The 25,118-nt window shown below is 34.0% G+C and overlaps 1 protein-coding gene across 1 annotated transcript in view; it reads left to right on the forward strand.

Moving 5' to 3' along the window:
• Window positions 1-8,256: 8,256 nt before the first annotated feature.
• The window catches only part of LOC126880389 (ceramide transfer protein), a 179,100-nt gene continuing 162,238 nt past the window's right edge, over window positions 8,257-25,118 (forward strand). Inside the window, exon 1 of the mRNA XM_050644224.1 lies at window positions 8,257-8,665. Coding sequence (XP_050500181.1) covers window positions 8,459-8,665 — 207 coding nt within the window. The 5' untranslated portion in view covers window positions 8,257-8,458. The remainder of the gene's footprint in view (window positions 8,666-25,118) is intronic.

Here is a 25,118-nt window from a genome sequence, read left to right on the forward strand (position 1 = left end):
TCCACAGTTCGAAAAAATGCCTTGAATAAAACTTACCTACTTTTACGTAACGAATCCAAATTTGCAAGAAAAACTGGGAGTTTCCATTTGAGATTTTAAAGTTACCCGCCACCCCACCTCCAGAGGGTGTAGTGGGGTTTGGTGTTTGGTATCATTGGATAGATTTTTGAAAATAATTGAACACGTATTTTTCAGTTTTTCGATCCGATGTTTAGTTCGCGAAATATTCGACCGTTCCGCTACTTTTGGGACACCCTATATATTAGGCAAGATACGAAAAATAGCGTAACGCGGAGCAGTCATCGGCGGTCTATCTGTCTCTGTCTACCGGCGCTTAGCTTTCTCTCTCTAGATGGCCGCCGCCTCTGTGTCTGTGTCGTTCCATTACTCCCACCTCTTGGTAGATACGCTCACACTTGTACGACAGACAAAGATAGCTAGGCCATCGTGCTTGATATTGGCGTTACACCCCGATGCATTGAGTGGCATATCCCTATCCTGGTCTATTGTTAATATGTCTCTGAGGCCGACATGATCAACCAAAAAAGGAGATGTATTTGGTGATATTTCTGGTGACTGTCTTGGGTGTGAATCTGTATTTTTAGTTTACTCCTCTTGGTTTTTAAACAAAGCTTAGTTACAAATTATTTAAAATTAAGAAAAGAATCTTTTAACTGCTTTAATTTTCTTTTGTAGCAGCAATATCTCTTTGAGTTATAGCGTTATAGGCGCATATGGGCGCAAAAAATTAAATTTTTCGATTTTTTCAGATTTTATTGAATTCAAAATAGTCTAGGCGCCAAATAGAGGTCACCGTGTCCTTTTCAATTCTGATTGTTATAAAAAAATTGTTATAAACAATTTAATTGTTTATAAGGATCTGGCTCATAAACTAAAAGAGATAAAAAAAATGTTTTGAATAAAATTTGTTCCTTAATAAAAAACGAAGAAAAAAGCGTTTACTAAACTTAAATCCAACAGTTAGAACTCAAGATATTGTAAAATTAGTGCACAATGCAAATTGAAAATTGCAAAATAAGTATTTTTCGAAGCTTTATTGATTGTAACTCGACTTTTACGCATGCAAATGAGCCCTAGAATGTCTCATTTTAAAGGTCTATTAATGGGCTTCCAAAAAAAATTATTAAATTACTTTATCTTCATTTGTTTTAAAGTAATACCCGTTTGAAGCTTTAATTTTCTTAAAAAAATTGTACATTAATTTGTTTATAAGGGTTTCAAGCAAATTTGAGCTATTAACATTTATACTTTAATTAACAATAATGATAGAAGAACCCAAAAGAAGCATTTAGAGCTTACGAAAATGTTTGTAACTTTATTTTTGGCCAAGATATCGATACTTTAATAGCGCAAGCTCTGAGGCACAAGATCGACTCACAGCGTAAAGTTGTTCTAAAGCTATTTAGTTGCGGCATTAATTATTCTAAATGGAAAATAAGCCACAATTTAACTAAAAAATTCAGACGTTCGGATACAATTAGCGTCTCTTTGCAAAGACAATGACGTTGACTTTGCAAAGTAACAAGACACTTACTCAACACACATACTACAGATTACTCCCCTGAGTTAGTAATAAGTTATAGTCTACAAAACATTATGAAATTAACTGGCCAGTTGGTTGTGAAAACCAGTGCCAATGAAACACAAAAACACACACACACAACTAAAAAATTATTTTATTAACGTTTTGACGTCCAAACCGGCCGTCAAATTTCGAAAAGTCAGTTTTTCGTCAAAGTCGAAAAAATTCTTCTAATAATTTAATTTAATCTGACTGAATTCAGACATATACATTTTAAAGTAGTTTAAAATGATATTGCCAACATTTATAAGTGGCGTTCCTGGGACGACATTACTGAAAGATAGTTCATTCGATCAGGGCCGGATTGGCACATAAAAAAAGCGCCAACCCAAATCCTAAAAAAGGCGCCAGACCCCCCCCCCCTTCTTTACATCAAACCTTTTTCAAATCCTAACGCATGTATTTTCAAGTAACGCTTAAATTTAAATTTAAATCCATAAAGTAATTTACTATTTTTATTGGAAATAGTAAATTATATTATGATGCCATAAAAATATAGCTTCAGTTTCCCAGTATTCCTTTTACTACGTTACATTTTTTGGTGATCTCTGGAGATTTAAAACAAATTTTTGAAACGTTTGAGTAATTTTTCAACTGCTTCTACAGAGGAATCTAGTAGTTCAAAAACAATTAACCAAAATCATGATTGGTGTTTAATATAAGTCAGTTTTTGAATTTTTTCAAATTTTTAGAGCGCTCTAACACTCTATATAATAGAAGAGTAAACCTACATAGATAAAATATCCGCAACCACACGGTGTCAGGCGATCCGTGCCTGAGTGGTGAAGTGAATGACCTAGATCAGACAGCCGCAAACGGAGCCCTCGGAGAACTGACGAAACCCTTTAAAATTTGAAATTCAAGCCTTAACTTGGGTAAGGGCGCACTGCCTCGCCGGACAGTATAATTCGCCCCTACTCATGGGAACTACATGGATAAGTATTTAATCAGACAGGAAAAAATAAAACAAAACGAAGGGACAATGGAGCGAGTCACCGGTGATGATGCAAGCTGGAACACGCTATGAATGAGATGATAATATCGTGTTCATCAGTAGTGAAGGGAACAAAGGGAAAGTACTCAGCGAAGGAGAAAAGAGGAAGGAGACTTCGGAAAAAGGGGATCTGCTGGAAGAATTCCGGTCAGGAGTAGTGACCTGACAAGACGGAGCTTCCAGCGGAGGCAACCTTGCAAAGGAGCTCCCCCAAAGATATAGAGAGAAGGAGTAGAGTTTCGAAATAACGGCTAAGGTAAGAGCAATGAATAAACTTACCAGAGTTACAAATAATTTAGTGAAACTAATGTCCGACAATAAGAACACGAAAGTTGAAATCAAGAATGAGGTAAAAAAAACCTTAAAAGAGTCACCAAAGATATCTTCTTCTTTGTATATAGACATGACTGTCTGTTTTTTCAATGTGCCTCTAGTAAGTTGTCGTTCCATCGTTTTCGTGGTCTTTCCATTGATCATCTTCCTATTGGAGACCCGTCTCGCGCTGTCCTTAAACTATCGAAGATCACTGTCCACCGAAGACATGGAGGGCACTTTCAGAGAAGTCGCCCTCGGCAGCATTGAGAACCGAAATATAATAGTGGAGAAAAGCGGTGAGAAAGGAACGACTAAGAGGCGACAAGCGTGTCCACACAAAAGGACTTCAAAGAGTTCTTTCCCGAATAACTAAGTGAAAGAAAGATACAAATGATCGCAACGGTCCTGAACTCAAGGGAAAGAGGCTTTGAAAAAATTAACATTATAAATTAGAATAGGAAGATCACTTTACCTTACGGTCGTCAAACCGGGAAGAGGAAATAAACCTCCAGGCGACTTAGTAATTGCCTTGGAACCTGGACTTCTAGGTGAAGGGGAAAGGTTCAACGACCTGACCAGGAAAAACCGAAACTGGTAGTAAGTGCAGTACGTACATACAGACCAAGAGACCTCCCACTTAATTCTATGATCACAATTACAAGGTAGAGTCAGGAAACAGAACCGGGGAAATCGTCAGACTATTTTCATGATCCCTGTAAAGAAAGGGGTGACGGAAATGGAAGGGGACAAGAGACTACTGGCAATTATCTCTAAATTATTGAGGGAAGACATAGAGATACTGGAGACCAGAGAGGCGTCCCTAAGAGTATAGGGGGGGCTGCAGAGGTAGGAACCTCAGGAAGCTCCTCGAAGTCACCTTTAGGGTATGGACCTCCACCTTGCGCTGGAGGAGTGTGAACGTGGTGACGCAGAAGGTGATCGTGAAGGGAGGTGGAAAATCCTACGCCGAGTTGCTAAAGCTAAACAAAGGCAGTGCAGACACGAGGAAGAGTCAAATTTGTGTCAAAAGCGCTAAGAAGATTAGGTACAGGGACCTACAGCTCGAAGTGACATGGAAAGAACAGGCCGAACACCTGAAGAAGATAAGCGTGGCCTCGGCCGGAGGAAAACGTAGTAGAGAACGTCCTGGGCTATCAGGACCGGGTGGATATATTTAATAAAGACAGTGATGTCAAAAAGGAATTAATCCTGAGACAGGTTCGCAGGTATACCGGCAGCAGAAAATCTAACACATCAAACTCGTCTCTATAAGGGAAAAATACTGAAAATAGAGAAGGCAACACAAACGTCACAGTCAGACTGACGCGCGTCGCAGCCAAAAAAGTACTGGAAAAAGAACATATTGGCTATAACTCGTGCAAGATACGAAAGAGAGACTGCATGTCCAGCGATGCTTCAGATGACTACAGTTCGGTCATTGTAAAACCGACTGCAAGGGAGAAAACAGAGTGACTCCTGCTACAGATGTGGCAAGGGAGGCCATCAGGCACGAGAGTCCAGCAGTGAGGCGACTTTTTGCCTCACTTCAGTGCCCGGAGCATAAATGGGATGTAAATGATTAGTGGGATGTTACAATATCGGCAAGTTCTTATTTTTAAAGGATGCATATCGAATTTCTTAAACATTTATACCAAACATTAAAATGGCCAATTTTTGCGCATTCTGACGAAGTTGCGTTTCTACTACGCCCACGGGCTTCATTATGTAGGATTCTAGGGCGCAACAATCCTACATGTATAATGTAGTTATGGAGCGCAGAAGACTGCACTCATATATTTTAGTCCAATTGTGAGATGTAACACTCTTATATTATAATAGAAAGAGCGGATATTGATACCTACGAAAGGCGCCTGAATCGTAAAATTGGTCTTCGAGGGCGCCGCGCGTCGCATCTAAGCCATTTGATTATCTAATACCTGATACAAGTTGACAATTTGTATTTTGTTGTACCCAATGGCTTCATTATTTAGGATTCTAAGGCGCAACAATCTAATACCTGATAAAAGTTGACAAGTTGTATTTTGTTGTACCCAATGGCTTCATTATTTAGGATTCAGGGGCGCAACAATCCTATATGTATAATGTAGTTATGGAGAGCAGAAAACTACACCTGTCTATTATAGGCCAATTGTGGGATGTAACACTGTTTGTATCAAGTATCAGATAATTCACTAGCTTAGATGCAACGCGCAGCTCCCTCGAAGACCATTTTTATAATAGAAACAGCGGATATTGATACTTACAAAAGGCGCCAGAGTCTAAATATGATCTTCGAGGGCGCCGGGCGTTGTGTCTAAGCTTTTATTTTTATTATAAAATAAACAGCGGATAGTGATACCTACAAAAGGCGCCAGAATCTAAAAAATGGTCTTCGAGGGCACCGCGCGTCGTATCTAAGCTATTTATTATAACAGAAACAGCGGAAATTGATACGAACGAAAGGCGCCCGAATCGTAAAAATTATCTTCGAGGGCGCCGCGCATCCTATCTAAGCTCGTACAAAAGTCAAAGGAATCTAAAAATGGTCTTCAAGGGCGCCGCGAGTCGTATCTAAGCTATTTATTATAACAGAAACAGTGAAAATTATTGATACCTACGAAAGGCGCCCGAATCGTAAAAATTATCTTCGAGGGCGCCGCGCATCCTATCTAAGCTATTTATTATAATAGAGACAGCGGATATTGATACCTACGAAAGGCGCCCGAATCGTAAAAATGGTCTTCGAGGACGCCGCGCGTCGTATCTGTGCTATTTGATTATCTGATACCTGGTAAAAGTTATACTTTGTAGTACCTACTGGCTTCATTATATAGATTTCTATAGCAGTTCCTGTTTCTTTATTAAGTAAAAACAGTTTTTAGGGGAATGGTTGCCACCTAGTCTTTGTGTAAAGTTAAAAAAATTTGTTTCAGCGTTTAATTTTTTTAAGGGATATATACTTACGAAAGCAAAAGGCGCACCGGCCCGCGGGCCGGTGGGCCGGCGGCCCAGTCCGGGCCTGCATTCGATTACATGAAACCAACCCTAACACAAATTTTTCATTAAAGGTTTAATGAACTATCTTTTAGTAAAGTCGTCCCAGGAACGCAACTAATAAATATTGGCAATATTATTTTCAAGTCTTTTGAGTCAGATTAAATTAAATTATTAGCAATAATTTGCTAATATTAGCAAATAATGTTTTTCTAAGCAACAACATTTTTGTTTAGTTTATTAATATTTTGTATTTTGACAACGACGTCTGATTTGGACGTGGAAACGTTAATAAAATCATTTTTTTAGTTAAATTGTGGCTTATTTTCCATTTAGAATAATTAATGCCACAAGGAAATAGCTTTAGAACAACTTTACGCTGTGAGCCGATCTTGCGCCTCGCAGAGCTTGCGCTGTTAAAATATCGATATCTTGGCCAAAAATAAAGTGAAGAACATTTTCGTAAGCTCAAAATGTTCCTTTTGATTTCTTCTATCATTATTGTTAATTAAAGTATAAATGTTTATAGCTCAAATTTGCTTGAAAACCTTATAAACAAATTAATGTACAATTTTTTAAAGAAAATTATACCTTCAAACGGGTATAACTTTAAAACAAATGAAGATAAAGTAATTTAACAAACTTTGTTTGGAAGCCTATTAATTAAGCTTTAAAATGAGACCCTCTAAGGCTCATTTTTGTGCGTAGAATCCAAGTTACGATTGATAGAGCTTCGAAAAATACTTATTTTGCAATGCAATTTTCAATTTGCATTGTGCACTAATTTTACAATATCTTGAGTTATAATTGTTGGATTTAAGATTAATAAACGTTTTTTTCTTCGTTTTTTAGTAAGGAACAAATTTTATTCGAAACATTTTTTTGTCTCTTTTAGTTTATGTGCCAAAGCCTTATAAACAATTTATAAACAATTAAATTGTTTATAACAATTTTTCGACCACTCGGATCGAAATCCACCCTAGAAATTCGTAATCAGCAGCCAAAAATCTATAAGAAACCGTTGAGTTTGTCCATCAGAATTGAAAAGAACACAGTGACCCCTCTGACGCCTAGACTAAAATTAAGCACAAGGTTTGCGACTGGCGCATATCGTGATTATTGACAAGGTGTTAAGTAAAGGTGGCTATGACAAGGTACACCTGGTTCCAAAAAAAACTGATACGACTCTTGAAGCGTATTTTGTAGAAATTGAGCAGTGTATTTTGAAGGATAAATACTTAATATTTACATACTGTCAATGTCACTGCCAAATCTTAAAATTTGTCAGATAGCTTATTCTGTTCCACGGTTATTAGACTTTATTATTAATCTTTATTATTAATACTTTCTCTGCAACTGAGGGTATCTTATCAACTGTATTGTTTTTAAACAATAGATGATAAAATAAAAATACTGACAGTTCAAAAATGTGAACATTATTGCATTGTGTGTGGCCTAAGTTTGGGCTGAAAACTGAAATGTATTACATTTTTACAAAATTTTGGAATATGTTTAATTACGTAGACCAATTTTAACAGTTGTTTTCAATACAGATTTCAATCCTCTACAAATAGTTTCTAATGTCTTTTGATGTCAAATAATTATGGAAGCTGGAATTCAACAGTTTAGAATTTTACATTGAGTTAAGACAAAATTGTGACGCATGTCAAAATTCTCAATGTATTTTAATTGCATTCAGTTTTTTCGAATACTGAGAAAACTAATAAATATTTTTGAAAAATTTAAACTCAGAATGACAGACTACATTATTACCGTGGGCTGAAAGTCCCTGAAAACTTCTATAATATTTATTTTAGTAAGTTACAGGGCTGAATTGAATATTAATTTGTTTTGTTGTATAATTCACGTTTACAATAATTATGTGATCTATTTGATGTAAAAACTATTATTTATATACTCTTTATAAAATACAGAAATTCAAAATAATATAAACATTTAGACCTTAATAATTAGTACAATTTATGAATTAACATAATATGTAATCAGTTGTTTGTTGTTTGTTTATTTTATTATTTGTCTGTCATAATAAATATAATGTCAGATCAATCAAATACACTGCTCAACATGACCAAATCTTACTAAGAGTCGTATCAGTTTTTTTAGGAACCGGCTGTACATCCTGAAGTGAATCTAGCAAAAAATAAAATAAACTTCTATGCAAATTATCAAATTCAAAGCACATATTGCCTGGACTATTGTGTATTTGTGATGGCTTCTCCAGATACTCGTAAAAATAACAAGTTGTAAAATATTTTCCATCTCTATTCCGAACTGAAACCGTTCCTAACTTCACACCAGTGATATGAGGTGAGTCATACGTCATACGTCACTAACGTCACCCGCATGTCACAAATTCACAAATGTCAACTTTGGAAAATTGTGATAAACAATTTGGAAGTGTAACTTTAATTACTACACAGTTGATTTTATTTCGACGATTACAGTAAATACCGCGATGTGCTAAACATACGAGATGTCAATGCCTACGCATTTGGTCAATACAAATAAACCACCGAAAAATCTAAATTAGAATGGCCGAGGGTCACAGCAGTGACGATTCTGATCTGGAAAACCTAAATGAGTTTGCTGGGGTGTTGAGTAAATGGACGAATTATATACATGGCTGGCAAGACAGATACATCGTATTAAAAAACGGAGCATTATCATATTACAAGAGTGAACAGGAATGCGATTATGGATGTAGAGGAGCCCTGTCACTTGCAAAGGCTGTTATAAAGGTACTTTTTTATTTGAAAGATAAATATCATGACATCATTAATTTAGGGAGCTTTGTGGAATTACGATTACACAGTTCCTTGGACTGCGTTTTTGTGGAGTCACTTATGTTTTCATTTCCCATTTCCTTGAGGCTGTTTTCCTGGGCTTAACTTGTTTTTGTCATTATCCATTTCAATATTTTCTGAGTCTCTCACTTCTCATGGTTTTTATTTCATGTGATATTGATATTGTCCTTTTTATTTACCTTTTTTTTAATATATGCTTTGATAATTATTAGCTCTGTGCATCCTTTTTTCTTATATTATTTGTTAATATGTAATATTCCACTGTTTTCTGATCATAAGTTTTTGTCATTATCTAAGTAATCTCTAGTTGCATTAGTTCTCTTTTTTCTTTGTTATTACAATCACATTATTATTGACTTGCTTTTAAAATTTGACCTATATTCTGACTATAATCCTTGTTGTCCAATGTTAAGATTTAGGTAGTTTTGAGATATTTAACAGAAATCTTTGTAAATATTTGATGACCTATTTTTAATCCTCTGGTTATACCTGTAATCTCAACTATATCTATCTTTTATACTTATACTGTACCTACTCAGGTTAATATTCAAAATTTTTTTAAAAATTGTAGATATTGTTTAGTTGATAAGTTTGGTGTAGTATTTGAAGTCACTTAAAATATTATGCTGCTTATCATTAATGATATGCAACAAATTGGTTTTATCACACAGTTTGAAGAGTAAGTTCTGGTAATAGTTCATATCTGTTTTGTGTAATGAATTCCAGATATTTGGAATGTGTGTCAATATATTCATTTTATTTTAACGTTTTACATATTTTGAATATTTTTTTGATGTTTTTGTATCCCCAACTATGAAATAATTTAATTTTTTTATTGAATGTAGTAAATAAAGATAGTATACAATATAACAAACTATTTATGTTATGGTTTCTGTAAAATTTATGTATTTATTTATTTTTTATTTATTTATTTATTAAATGGAGTTGGATTTTTACAGCAGTACCTAAATATATTGTTGCTTCGTAAGAACATAGGCTTAAGTCAAAATTTGCCGAAATTGACTTATGAAATTAAAATGAATTCAGATCTACTAAAAATAAAAGTATAGCATGAATAAAGACCTATTATGTTAATAATAATAATAATAACTCCATTTTTAAAAGTTTTGAGAAATCTACCTTTTAAACTTTAATTTGAAATGAAAAATCGTCTGAATTTAAATAATGATTTAATAATTGAAAAATATGACAAAAACATTTTTCAGTTATTAAATAATTTTTTTTAAATTCAGTCGATTTTCAATTTCAAATTAAAGTTTAAAAGGTAGATTTCCCAAAACTTTTAAAATGGAGTTGGTTGGTTTTGGCAGTAAGCCGACGATTTGTTTGGTACGAAAGTAGTTAAATACATACCATTTTCGTAAGAATACAGACCCAAGTTAGTTACGCCACAGACTTTAAAGCAACTTGTGTGTTTACTTCTCGTCAAGGATGACCGTTTTTATATTTACGATTAGTCTTTGTGAAAATTCTCTCTAAAATAAGGACCCTTTTTTAGCTAGATCAGTGTTTTAAACATATTAAGTAACACTTAATAAATTTATCTAGTTATCACAGTTTGTATTTAGATTATATTTCTAACAAAATTGTATAGGTAATTTCTTTATAACAACTTATTATGAGTTATGCCCATAATCATATCTATAAAATTTTAAAATGCCTCTCCTCTAAAATCGTCTCTTTTGACTTAAGCCTACGTTCTTGCGAAGTGTCGATATAATTTAAAAATGCAATTTCTTTTAAAATATAATTTAAATAATATACTTAGCCTGATATTAATCATACAGGTTCAACAAAATAACATAAATAACAGTAGGAATAGCAGAATATAGCAGCAGGAATAGCGTACATAATAACAGGAGGAGTAGTAAACAGATAAAAGTAGAGGATTTGTCCTTAAACACCATGAAGACTTATGTTGAATGTACTTATTTTATATATTTAAACATATTCTATGTTCAACTCAATCTACTCCTAGGAGAATAATGTAATCAGTTGAGTGGACTGAAGTGGTAAATAGTTGACTTTATCTAGTAGATATCATAGATATTTATAAATGAATCTATTGTGATGGATTGAATTTATATTTCCCAAAATAATATTAAACACATTTTGCAAATCACTTGTGGTTCTATGAAAGCCAAGCAAAAAGAAGAGGAAATTTAGAGTTGAACCGGTTTGTTTTTTTCTGAAAATCAAAAACTTTTCCAAGGTACTTAAAATTTTTCGTTTTCACCACCTGCCATTATATCTTTCTTTTGCAGGTTCCTTATAATAAAAACTAACAAACTTTCCAGTGGCATGAAGGAGAATATCATGAACACTGACCTATTGACATTACATGCTTGGGTCATAATTAATACCCCTAGGGCACCAGTAGCCCTTATCCAGAATTAAAAAAAAAAGAATCGATACTCCTCTATTGATTCGTAAAATGGTATGGGAAGAAAATCATCGCAGCATATGGGATTTTCTTTACAAAAGAAAATTTAATTTTTCTATGGATGCTATACAATGTGCAACTTCTCTCATTACTTACATACATTTAAAACGAACAATTTCTCAGGCAGTGAGAAATATTTTTTCTCACGGGTTCACTGCCGGTTTACATACATAATATGATCGCCATTTCCATGGTAACATGTACAATACAAACACAATTATTTTTGTCACACAAAATCTATTCAAACTTGTCAAAACTTATAAAAAATTACCTTTTAAGACTGTTCAACTATGAATTATAATTTTAAATAAATAAAGTATATAAATATTAAGAATATTAAATACCTATGTCTATATATGTATTTTATTTCAATTTGGGCATATAATATACCTAAAAGCACCTAAATTATTTAATTTTGAAGTTAGAACTCTTGACAAAAACGCATCCATAGAAAAAGTACAGTGTTCAACACGAGAGAAAATTACATATTTCTCCCTCGCTTGATTTGCTCCCAACAAACTTCTGCGCTCGTGAGAAATATGTATTTTTTCTCTCTTGTTGTACAATATACTATTTTACGCTGATTTCCCTAGGAAACTTCACAGTTTTTACATATTTTACTGTCCTTGTTTTCATCTTTTAGCAATCTCAAAGGCATAAGAGATAAAATTGTGGGGCCGAACTTCTATTGAAATCTCTGATATTCTACTTTTTATGAAATTTTGTACAATTTTTAAATTATTTTTTACACTTTTTATACTTTTCAAGCTGTAAATAGTACGAAAAATTGGCCTTCATCTTTGTTCTTTTTAGGAAACTCAACATTTTCATAGATGTTTTAATAACTTTGATGATGTATTGAGTATTGAAACAAAGAGAACATAATATGTAGTGTAATCCCCAAGTCCTTGATTTTATTTACAGTATTTAGCAATTATTGGCCATCAATGTAATAGTTTGATAATATTGGGACCGTGCAAGTTCGGCAAAGCGACCTCTATTTCTACGCTCTGTACTTTAATTCGCACTTTTAATTATATTGGCCAATTATATTAGTCCTGGTTGCTGGATAATTGTCAAGACCATAGTCCAAAAAAATAATAAGAAGAAAAAATAAGATGCAGGTTATGTTTAGCAAACGTAAACAATTGTATCTAGTAAATAAAATCAGTTATTAAAATGCAGTACTGCAAGCAAAATACAATTAATTAAATTTACCTTTATATAATAATTGCATATCATATCAATATTATGGAGCAATATATAATTTTTCTGAGTCAATGACAGAAGGTATGAAATATACGTCAATTTGACAATTTCAATTGACAATATGAATTATTTAAGATGGTTGCAATATTTCTCCGCGACTCGCGCACGGTCGTTTCTCGTTTCCCTTTCCAAGTACTTGCACACCGCGAATAGGGTGGCGAGTATGGTTAAAGTTTATTACATGACATTTGCTGAAATTCAGGTTCATACCGTTAAGTGAACATCATACAGAGGGGTCAGTCAGTTCTTATTGCAATATGGCAGCATCATAATGATTTTTTATAAATTTAAAATCACTTTAAATGATCAGCAAATTGTAAGGCGTCAAAATCGTAAAAACAGTTGCTAACATCATTAATAAATAATTTAAAGAGTAATGGACCCAAGTAGGATCCCTGTGGTACACCTGACTTAACCGAAAAAGTTTGTTTGAATTCTTTCAGTTAAATAACTATTTCACCACTGCAACAATAATCCACTTATGCTATATGATCTAAGCTTATGAATCACTAGTTCATGGTTAACTCTGTCAAAGGCCTTGGAAAAGTCAGATTTGATAAAATGTTTCCACTGAGCTTTCAATATTATTTAAGTTTAGAAAATTGTGTTTATCAATAGTTATAGTTCTTCCACTTTAACTTTTCCCATGTGTCACGATTGATTTTCAAACAAGATAAATAAAAAAATAAAGTGAAATGTACTTCGATGTGTAGATCATTAATACATACTGTCAGAGTGTCAATGGTAATAATTAGGAAATGGCTATTAACCCGTGAACGTATTTTTTAAAGTTATTTTATTGAAGTGTTTAATCTTTTTCCACTATTGAGGATATTGATGGACTCAACTTTAAACATAAAGATAAGACCTGTAAAGCTAAATATAGAAAGGTAATAACTAAATTAAAAAAAGAATGTGTGTGTACTTTGTACGAACGTAAGAAGTTATACTTCTATTATATGATTTCAACGAAATTAATATACTTTAAACAGTTTTTTATATTTTATTTAAATATTAAACTAATTTTAATACTTACTACTTCTCAAAAATTATTTTTATATTTTTATTACCGAAAGTATACTTTTCCGAACCTGATTGTAGGGAGCAAAGTTGTACTTTTCCTCCCTAGGAGTAAAAGTGACGTCATGGTATTTCATTTATGAAATATAACTTATTGACGCCCTGTACAATTCTATTTTCTATTACGTAAGTATCTATACATTTTAACGTTTATTTATAAAACACCCTATATTTTGCAGAATGGTAAAAAACAGTAAATTGTTATTTTGATTTAACAATGTTTACATGAATAATTTGACTTATATTTGACAGTTGACAGTTATATTGTACCTACTTGTTCGTTTTAGTTCTAATAAATTTTGTTGGTTAGTTACATAAATAAATTAAGTAAAAATGAAAAAATGACTTGTTATTTGAGGAAGGTGGAAAAACCATATGTATAACATGGGAGTAAAGTGCCTTTTCCTCCCTTGAATGATTACTGCCCTCCGCTACGCGTCGGGCAGTAAACTTCATTCTCGGGAGGAAAAGTAGCACTTTCCTCCCTTGTTATACAAATAGCTATTATTATTAATTTTACGAAAAAAAGTTATTCTTCATAAAAAGCTCTGCTTGGTCCAAAACATAAAATTTAACCATCAAATATCAAATTTTTTGAATATTATACGAGGTATGTCAAAAATTTTGAATTTCACTCAAGAGTAAAGTAGCATTATTTTTCACAATATTGAAAATTGCTATTATAACAAGTTGTTTGGAATTAAAAACTATATTCCAGTATGCAATTACATCCTTCTAACTGAAAAAAAAAAAAAATTGAAAAATTTTGGATAACATTATAACATTATTTTCAGTTATTTTAATTCAGATAACTCTTTTAGGTTCTCTATTAATTTTACGAAGAAAAGTGATTCTTAATAAAAAGTTCTGCCCGGTTTAAAACCTTAAATACAACCATCTTATGTTAAATTTTATCAATTTTATACGAGGTTTATTTTTCACAATAGCGAAAATGGTTATTACGAAAAATTATTTAGAATTAAAAACTATGTTTCATTATGTAATTACATCCTTTTAATTGAAATATTCTGAACTATAAAGGTACTTTACTTTTGATCTAATTTTATCCTTTTTGACATACCTCGTAAAAAATTCATAAAATTTCATATAAGATAGTTGTATTTTAGGTTTTAGACTATCCAGAACTTTTTATTAAGAATCACTTTTTTTCGTAAAATTAGTAATAAAAGAGTTATCAGAATTGAAATAACTGAAAATCTAACATTATTTAACATTTATCCATAATTTTTAAATTTTTTTTTTCAATTAGAAGGATGTAATTGCATATTAGAATATAGTTTTTAAACCCAAACAACTTTTCATAATAGCAATTTTCAATATTGTGAAAAATAAAGCTACTTTACTCTTGAGTGAAATTCAAACTTTTTGACATACCTCGTATAATATTCAAAAAAATTGATATTTGATGGTTAAATCTTAGGTTTTGGACCATGCAGAGCTTTTTATGAAGAATAACTTTTTTCTGTAAAATTAATAATAAAAAAGTTTTCCATATGGATACAACTTACAGGGACATACTGTATAATAAATAAACTTACCATCATAAAATGTATAAAAAAATAAAAGTTTCCATTGGGGTTCGAACCCGCTTATCAGCGAAGTTAGTATTGAAATTCATTCACCTTAAACTTTTACCCACGGAGACCATGTGTCATCATGTGCGAAGATCTAACTAAACGGATTAAACTTTTGAAGGTTTTGAATTTAACCAAATTATTTTCATTTTGAATTGAAATTATTTAGAATTAAAAGAAATATTAAAATACAACAAAGCATAGAATAAGAAAACAATATATTAGGTGAATATTGATAGAAATTTTGATGGTAATCAAATTATGTAAATCAAAGCATTACATACTATTTTGGTAGGTTCTTTTTAAATTTTCCAAATAGGTAGGTATGGTATGTTAAACAGTAAATGGTTAAGTTCAATTAGTTACCACTATAAACAGCCCGGATTAACCGATAATAGTATAAAAGGCCCGGTTTCAGGTAAAATTTATTTTAGGCTTTATTATGGGAGTACCGTCTAGTCAGTGTTAATTGCAAAAGACCAACTCTGTCTACCTCGGTGGCTTATCGCTCCGGGTGGGTCTTAACAATGGGCCAGGTCAGATAAATTTAATAATATTTACGACCGCACTAATTGAACTCAAACCATTTACTGTTGAACAAACCATTCCTATGAAATTTTTTATTAGGATACTGAAACATTTACAATTATTACGTACCTGTCGCTTTTAAAAACCATTTAAAAAGTCACGACAATATTATAAACTTGCTTTTTTCTCTGCCATCACAACAATAAAAACTAATAAACACAACATTAATTTGTTTATCCAAAAACTCCATATTGAACAATTATTGACAGATGATTTTAACACCAAATCGGGGCCTCGATTTTTGACCCTTCGCTTCGTTATTGAACGTATTCGCTTCGTATACTAAACAGATACGAAACGAATACGTTCGATAACGAAGCGAAGGGTCAAAAATCGAGGCCCAGATCCCGTATAACGTTTATACCATACTGTATGTGTGCGCATGCACGCAGTATTATGAAATTTTACTCTCAATTGCGCCTAAAGAAGTATAACTTCAAAAACAGTCACAACAAAAAAGTTCATATTGTTAAGAAGATTAAATGAGGGGGTTAGAAGTAAAAGGGTTTAAGTGTACAGTGGAACCCCGATAAGTCGGCCCCCGATAACCCGGAAGTCCGGCTAACCCGGAAGTCCGGCTAACCCGGACCGATTTTCATCAGACAAAACAAACTTTTTTTCGGTTTGACTGAGTTTTTTACCAAGAAATGAACAATATTGTATGCAACAGTAGGTACGTAATTTAGATGTATTGTCCATATGTGTTTCATGTTTTCGCAGTTATAATGGAGTATACCTGTAAGTATACAGTATTTTGTTAATTTTTACCATATTCTCCGGCTAACCCGGATTTTCGATAACCCGGATCGGCCGCGGTCCCGATTAATCCAACTTATCGAGGTTCCACTGTACTTTTTTTAAAATTTTACTTTAAGTACAGATTCGAACACTTAAATGGTATTAGAGCTTGGTGGCAAAACGATTTAAGCATATTTTGCCCTACAGTCGCCATCTATCGCCATTACATTTAGTTCACTGAAAACAATTGCAGTTTGCTTTGGTAGTAAACAGGTTTAACCATGCGCTTGAACCGTTTTACCACAAAACTATTTTTAGTACTCTGTAAAAACAAATAGTAATAAACGGGTTTAAGTGCGCTTGAACCATTTTACCACAAAACTGTTTTTAGTATTCTGTAATGTGTAAACACATGTTAATACAGGATTAATTTCAAGTAAATAAATAGGTATTAGATTTGTGACCAATTTTGAAGACTAATTAAGTATTATGTAACATGCCAGTTGTAGTGACACTGTGGATAACAGCTGGGACAAAAATGATTAGTAATATGTAGTTAATATCTGCACTTGAACCGTTTTACCAGTAACATTTATCAACACCATGTACCGACTCAAGTACATTTTTTTAATAATTGAAAAAAGGAAGGATATACACTCTGGGCCAAAATTAACGGGCCACCTTAAAAATGGGTCATTTTTGATGTCTTATATCTCCTAAACCTGTTGTCCGATTTAAGTGATTTTTTTAATATGTTATAGCCTAATTCCTTGAAAATATCGTTGAAATAATATTGTTGCTAAACAGGTAAATTTTCGTTCTATACCGGGTGTACCAATTAAACAGTGTTTTTTTCTTAAAGTTTGCAGTGTCTTTAGTTGATGCTGGTTAGAGTCAACGTCATATCGCCCGTACGCTCGATTTATCCAGAACTACGGTACAAAATGCCATCAGACGATTTCGAGAGACAGGATCGTATAACCGCAAACCAGGTCAAGGCCGACAACGATGCACTTCAGTTCGAGATGACCGCTTCATTGCCACCACAGTATTGAGAAATCGCTTTTGCACTGCTCTTGAAGCTCGTAGGTCTCTTTTTGAGGTGAGAAATGTTAGTGTGAGTAGACAAACGATTAGAAGAAGACTGCCAGAAATAAACTTGAGGGCTTTCCGTCCAGATCGCGCACAGCAACTGCTCCCACAACACCGTAGGGCTAGACTTCATTTTGCTAACAATTTTGCTTCAATATGCTAACTGGACTATGGCGAAATGGAAGAATATACTGTTCTCAGATGAGAGCAGAATAGCACTAAAAGGTCCAAATGGACGCCAACGTGTCTATAGGCGTCAAAATGAAAGGTTTGCTCCATGCGCTATAACCGAAACAGTGCTTACCGAGGAGGGTCAATAATGATTTGGGGAGGTATTCCTTACGAAGCGCGTACTGATCTTGTTGTGTTCGGTAGAGGCAGTGTGAATGCCCAAGTATACGTGCAAGAAGTTCTCCAAGACCATGTCATGCCTTTTGCACCATTCATTGGTGGTAACTTCAGACTAATGCATGACAATGCACGTTGCCATACAGTTGCCATACATGAAGTCGGGATTCAAGTTCTACCATGGTCAGCACACAGTCCCGATCTTAACCCAATTGAGCATATCTGGGACAACCTCAAAAGACGGGTAAGAGCGAGAGCACCTGCCCCTGCAACCCTTGATGAGCTGAAGACAACTGCGGTAGAGGAGTCGCAAAATATCCCCCAATCTGATATCCAGGATATCATGAATGGATTGCCAAACCGGCTCCAAGAAGTCCTAAGGGCTAGAGGCGGCAACACTTATTATTGATACCCAATTTTTTTTTCAATTAGACTTTTATTTCCAAAATATTGTTAATTTGAATTTTCTTCGAAGATTTTTTTCATTGGATTTTTGCTGTAACAAACGACTTTTTTCAAAAAAAATATTATTTCTCTTCCGCGGAGGTAGTTTTCACCGTATCCTTCATAAAATGTGGTCCAAGGTTAACAATTCCTGCAAATTGAAAGAAATACAAGGTGGGCGGGTAATTTTGTAGGTGAGTTTATTTATTACTTTAAAACCGGTTGAGACATGCACATGAAATTTGGTGGGTTTTAAGATGTAGTTATTGCAAATTTTTTGGCATACAATTAGGCATTTAATATTCATCATTGGTGCCCATACGGGTAATATGAGCCATCATATTACCCGTATGGGCGCCAATGGTGAAAATTAAATTCTTTATTGTATGTCAAAAAATATGCAATAACTACGTTATAAAACCCACTAAATTGCATTTGCATACCTCAACCGGTTTTAAAGTAATAAATAAATCGTCAGTTTGTCAAAAAAGTTGCAACACCCCCTATCTCGGAAACGAAGCAGTTGCGGACATAAGTTTATAAAGCAAACTGTCATTATTTTTTATGCAGAATTACTCCTTAAAATTTTCCAAAATTTTTTAAAAACACCCTGTATTAATAAAAAACATGTCTAGTTGTTAAAGCACCTAACTTTTTTATTATCCAACATAAGCGAATCAATCAAAAAACAAAATGTTGAGAAAGCATGAGGCTATAGTCAGGTTTTAATTTCAGTATTCTACAAATGCTAGAATACTCCACAGGGTGATGCAAACTTTAAGAAAAAAATACAGTTTGATTCGTACACCCGGTATACAATGAAAATCTACCTGTTTAGCAACAATATTATTATAACGATATTGTCAAGGAATAAGGCTATAACATATTAAAAAATCACTTAAATCAGATAACAGGTTTAGGAGAAATAAGACATCAAAAATGACCTATTTTTAAGGTGGCCCGTTAATTTTGGCCCAGAGTGTAGTAAGAGTAATAATATACCCTTATATTTTTATCATTTTATAGTACACTGTACACTAGACATATTTTAGTTTAATGACTCCTAGAATTTATAAAACTCAAACAACTTTGAAGCTGATTATCTCAGAACTATCAAAACTGCACTTAAACCCTTTTACGTCTGGCCCCCTCAAATATTACCTAAGGTTGAGAAATACAAAACTATCGAGTGAATTACATAAATAAATTATTAATATTTTTAATATATCGTACCTTTGGGGAAACAGTGATACAAGTACAAATTTTTCGCAAATTGAGTTATCAACACTACAACATTATTAACACTCGTCTGCCTGCGGACCCAAAAGTCAGAATTGCAACTCTTCGTTTATTTAACTGAAATATTATATATTTTTTTATAAATATAAAACCAAATAAACTTTATTGATAAATAAATAAATCTTTATTGATTTATAAAACCAAATAAACAGTAAATGTAGATAAACCAATAAACTGCCACTGTCAATGGAAATTATAAACGTCAAAATTCATAAGCTATCAAAGACATTCTGTATTGTGTATCCTTGTTTAACTTATTGTGATTTCTATGGAAAAGTAGCTTAATTTTGCGATACTAGTTTCTGCGAGTTAAACAGAGACCTAGTGTAAAAAGTAATTCGTGAATGATTTCATGCATGGAAAAAGTTAGAGTGGAAGTACTATACGCTCTGAGCTTCGCTGGTGGCGCTCCTAGCGAATTACTAATTCAACTTTCACCGGTAATTTTTAAATTTATTATTTAATTGTTATCGCTTAATATTTACAACGCAAAAAAGTAATTAAAATGTAATCGATTTTTTTAAGATTTTGTTAATCATTTTGACGTTCTATTGATAAATTATGAATTTCTTACTTCGGATACTTTCACAATTATTGTATAGATGGCGCTAAGATTAATATATTAATTTATAATAACATATTACCGAACATTAAAAAAACTTAAATTCAGTATTTAAAACGTAAGTATATTTAAGGTAAAAATATATACCACAGCTTTGACCAACTAATATTTTTTATAATTAATGTTTTTAATTTTAATTTTAAATTAATCACTTTGACATTTATGTCAAATTTCCGGTAAACGTTTATAGACTTGTCACTACTGGCGCTCGCGAATTTGTAAATATCCCCTCTACGTACAAGCTCACAGCGTATATGAGTTTGAACCCGGACAAAGTAGGATTTTTTATTAAAAAAAAAAACAATAGATATTCTTGTCTTTGTCGGAGTACTCGCCAGAGGTAGCGCAGTCGTTCAGATAAAATAAGTAACTTTGTAAAGATAAGCTAACTTAGTAGGTAATAAAACATTTACTCAACACACACACTAAACAAAAATGATTATTCAGCTGATTCCCTTAGTAGTTGAGGCAGTTAATTTTTTTTTATTAAACACAAGCTGTGTTTGAGCTACTGAAATCTGGTCATCAGTTGACCAATTATCAGTTCTTCTTTAACTTATATTACTAAATGATACATAATCTAAGATCTTAACCCTATGGTGTCCTCTTATTTTTTTTTAACAAGTATGCATTTTAAAACTAAAACTAACACACAATACAACACTATGCTCTGCTTTTACACTAACACTTTACACTAACTCAAATGGTTTTCTTCGTTTGAGTCTTCTTTTTAGCCCAGTATTATCGAGGAGCTGGATGGCCTCGATGTTTACATGACTATGGAGCCGTTGTTCGTGACTACCTGCCATCTTCTTGATAATTTTGTCTACATCTTCCATCTCAAGATCCTTGTGGAGATCGACATTTCGGATATACCAAGGAGCATCAACGATGTTCCGTAATACTTTATTCTGGAATCTCTGGATAATCTGAATATTACTTGAATTGGCACAGCCCCAGAGTTGGCAACCATACATCCATACTGGTCTAAGTATTTGTTTGTATAAAAGTATTTTGTTATATGTGGACAATGCAGAGTTTCTTTCCATCAGCCAATACATTTTTTTGTAACGGATACCTAATTCTTCCCTTTTCTTTTTAATGTGGACTTTCCAGCAAAGCCTTGCATCAAGTGTGATACCTAAATATTTTGCAGAAGATGCATATGGTATTTGGGCATCATTTATTCTAATTGGAATGCTTTCGATTTTTTTATTTGTAAAATTGACATGAATAGATTTAGATTCATTTAATTTGATTTTCCATTTTTTAGTCCAGTTGTGTATTTTATTTATTGCCAACTGTAATTTTTCTGCTGCTTCTTCGCTGGTATCACCTACTGCTAAAATAGCGGTGTCATCTGCAAATGTGGCTATAGTATCATTTTCCATTTCAGGTATATCGTATGTGTATAGGTATAGGTAGAGAACAGGACCTAATACGCTTCCTTGAGGGACTCCTGCTCTGATTTCTTTTAGATCAGTGTACACGTCTTCTTGCTTAATTCTGAAATATCTGTCAGATATATATGATTGTAAAATTTCTGAATATTGTTTAGGCATAAGAACTTTGAGTTTGTAGACTAAACCTTCATGCCATACTTTGTCGAAGGCCTTAGCTACGTCTAAAAAGATTGTAGAACAGACTTTCTTTTCTTCTAATGATTTCTCAATTATGTTAGTATTTCTGTGTACCTGATCAATCGTAGAATGTTTATTTCTGAAGTCAAATTGGTGGTTTGGAATCATTTTTTTCTCTTCTATTATTGGTTTTATTCTTTTTAGCAGAAGTTTCTCAAAAAGCTTCGACATCACTGGTAAAAGTGATAATGGTCTATATGAAGACACTTCATTTGGTGATTTTCCTGGTTTTGGTATCATTATAACCTCAGCTATTTTCCATAAATTTGGAACATATCTCAATCTAAATGCAGCATTGATGATGTTGGTCCATTTGACTATGGCTTTACGAGGCAGGTTTTTTAGTAATTCTCCAGTAATTAGATCATATCCTGGTGCCTTCTTAGGATTTATATTGTCTTTTATTTTATCAGCTACTTCCTTCGGGGATGCTGGTCTGATTCTCTCCTCTGTCTGATTAGGCTCTATCGATATTTGATCATTATTTTGGTCATCATGCGGTTTTAATGTATTTTCTAAATATGTGGCAAATCTCTCTGCCTTTTGCTCATTACTTCTAGCCCAGCTACCATCTTCTAGTTTAATGGGTGGAGAATGGGTTACTGGTCTTTTTAGCCTTTTTGTTGCTTTCCATAGAGAGTACTCTGTGCTACTATCATCCGTCAACTCTCTCAGGTAATAATTGATTGACTCATTTTTTATATTTTGAATCTCTCTTTTAAGTTTTTGACTAGCATTGTTTAAATTTGTTTTATCTTGGGGTGCTCTGGTTTGTTGCCACTTCCTTCTAAGTTTTCTTTTCTCTTTAATTAACTTTTTACTTTCTTTCGGATAGTTGTTTCCTTTCACGTTTGATCTAAAGGATCGTTTAAACACAGCGATAAATCAAACAACTTATCAAGGTCAATCGAGTTGTTGCAACTTATCATTGTGTGTAAACGGTGCATCGCACAACTTATCAAAGTTGGAGTTGGGTTGAAGGTGGTATCGCATTGAATCGCAGCGTCTAAACAGCGTTTCAACTTGTCATCACAACTAGTTGCTGTGACTTGTCGTTGTGTTTAAACGATCCTTTATAGTAGGAGTACTTTCCCATGTTGATTTTTGTATATTTTGTACAAGCAACTCAACTTCCTCATCTAGTTGTTCAGGTTTTTTTAATGGTACTGCTAATTAAATTCTATCTTCAAGGATTGATCTAAAATTTTCCCAGTCTGTTAGTTTATTTGTTAGTATTGGGTTACGAGTACAATCCTTTCTGATAATTGTGTCACTCACAGTGAGTATTATGGGTGAATGATCTGAATTCATATCCCAACCTTCATTAATATCTACGAGTACATAGTTGGATGAAATATTTTTAATAACAAAGAAATCAATTAAGTCCGGTATTTTGTTTGTATCTGTTGGCCAATAAGTCGGTCTACCTGTTGATATTACTTCACATTTCTGTTCTTTTATGGCTGCCAGTAACTCTTTTCCTTTAGTTGTTGTTAATCTTGATCCCCATTGGGTGTGCTTTGCATTAAAGTTACCTCCAATGATATATCTTTTTCGCAAACTTTTCAAATATTCTACATACTGTTCTTTTTTAATGGAATGCCTAGGGGGGCTATAAATTGAGCTTACATCAACTTCGCAATTAGTTGTAACGGGTAGTTCTTTCAGGACGACAGACTCAGTAAAACACAGGTTGAAAACAAAGCAAATTTATTAACTCTAAATTATAACAATATAACGCAAAATAATAATTTGATATTTTATCCCGTTCCAGCGAAGTCTTCCTCCGGATGGGCGTCTGTAACAGAAGAACCAAAATTAACAGAGGTATTCAAATATATTATATCTATCGGGGCTCGCTCAATACGCTTGCCTCCGTTGAATTACGAGTCGCACATTACCTCACTTCGGTACACCGTGCGTCTCGTCTCGAGTTGGCCTGCCTGAGTTTACGAATCACCTCACGAACGGTGCACGTCGCGATTCAGGTTGGCCGGCCTCGCTCACTTCGCTTGGCTGGTTATGGAGCCCAGAACGGTCGTTCAGGACTGCCGGATCGCCGCTTACGATGCTCTTAAATATCCCTCTGGCGGCGTTGGTTCGGAGAGGTGGAACTTAGTGGGGGCACCTGCGCGATTTGAGAGAATCGCACGGTTCCGAGTGTCGATGTTTGGACGGAGCGTCAGCCTATCATTACACCCCCTCTTCTTCGAAAAAAAAAAAAGAAGTAACATACCTTTTTTTTTTTTGGCGTCTATAGTCGTTTGATTCCATCTATCCCTCGTGGTATCTTTATTACAATTTTTCTCCCGTTATTGCATGAAATTCTGTATCTTTTGGTCCCTCCTTCAATTAGTCGCTTTGGGACGACTTCCAATAGGTCAGAGTATTCTGCGGTTTGAGGTTCTCCTGGAGTGGATGCGGCTTGGGCTTCGAGCCCCGTTGGTGTATCTGGGGCCGCCGGGGATTCGAGGACACTCTGCTTCCTTGGCGGGGATGGCGGCGTTCCAAATAGTTCGTGGAATCTCTTTAACATTCGTTCCGCGTCTTTCCCTGGTGTCACGGGCAGACCGGGTCTCTCTGGCGTTCCTAGGGGGGTCATCTGTTCAGGAATTTCTAGAATATCTTCCATGGTGGATGTGGACGAACTAAATTCTGAATGCTAATATTGCTGCTTATATAGTGATTTCCTTTGGTGGGGATGGGATTTCTGTCGAGACGTCTTCCCCCACCCATGGCTTTAAATCTTTCACATGCGCCGTTATCTGCTTACGGCTGTTGCTGTCGGCAAATTTCAGTTTTACGATTACTGGCGATATCACGGATGTTACTGTGTATGGTCCTGAGTACTTTGGCGCTAACTTGCTGGTGAACGCTGCGCTAGCCGATGATAGATAGTGTTCCTTTTTCATGACACGGTCTCCTGGATGTGGCCGCCAGTTTCTTCGCCTTAAATCGTAATGTTTCTTTTGGTCCTCGAAAGCGTGTTCCATGTGTACTTTTGCCAATTCCCTCAACGCTTCTAACTTGCTTAAGTTTTCTGCGTACCCCTGTATACCCTGGTCATTTGTCACATCTGTTGTATCTAATTCTCTTCCAAAATTGAGAAGCGCTGGTGAAAATCCTGTCGAATCATGTTTTGACGAATTTATGGCATAGCAGAATTCTGGTATGAATTTGTCCCAGTCTTTATGGTTATCCTCCACGT

Source organism: Diabrotica virgifera, chromosome 2, assembly GCF_917563875.1.
Source record: "Diabrotica virgifera virgifera chromosome 2, PGI_DIABVI_V3a".
Taxonomy (NCBI): Eukaryota; Metazoa; Arthropoda; class Insecta; order Coleoptera; family Chrysomelidae; genus Diabrotica; species Diabrotica virgifera.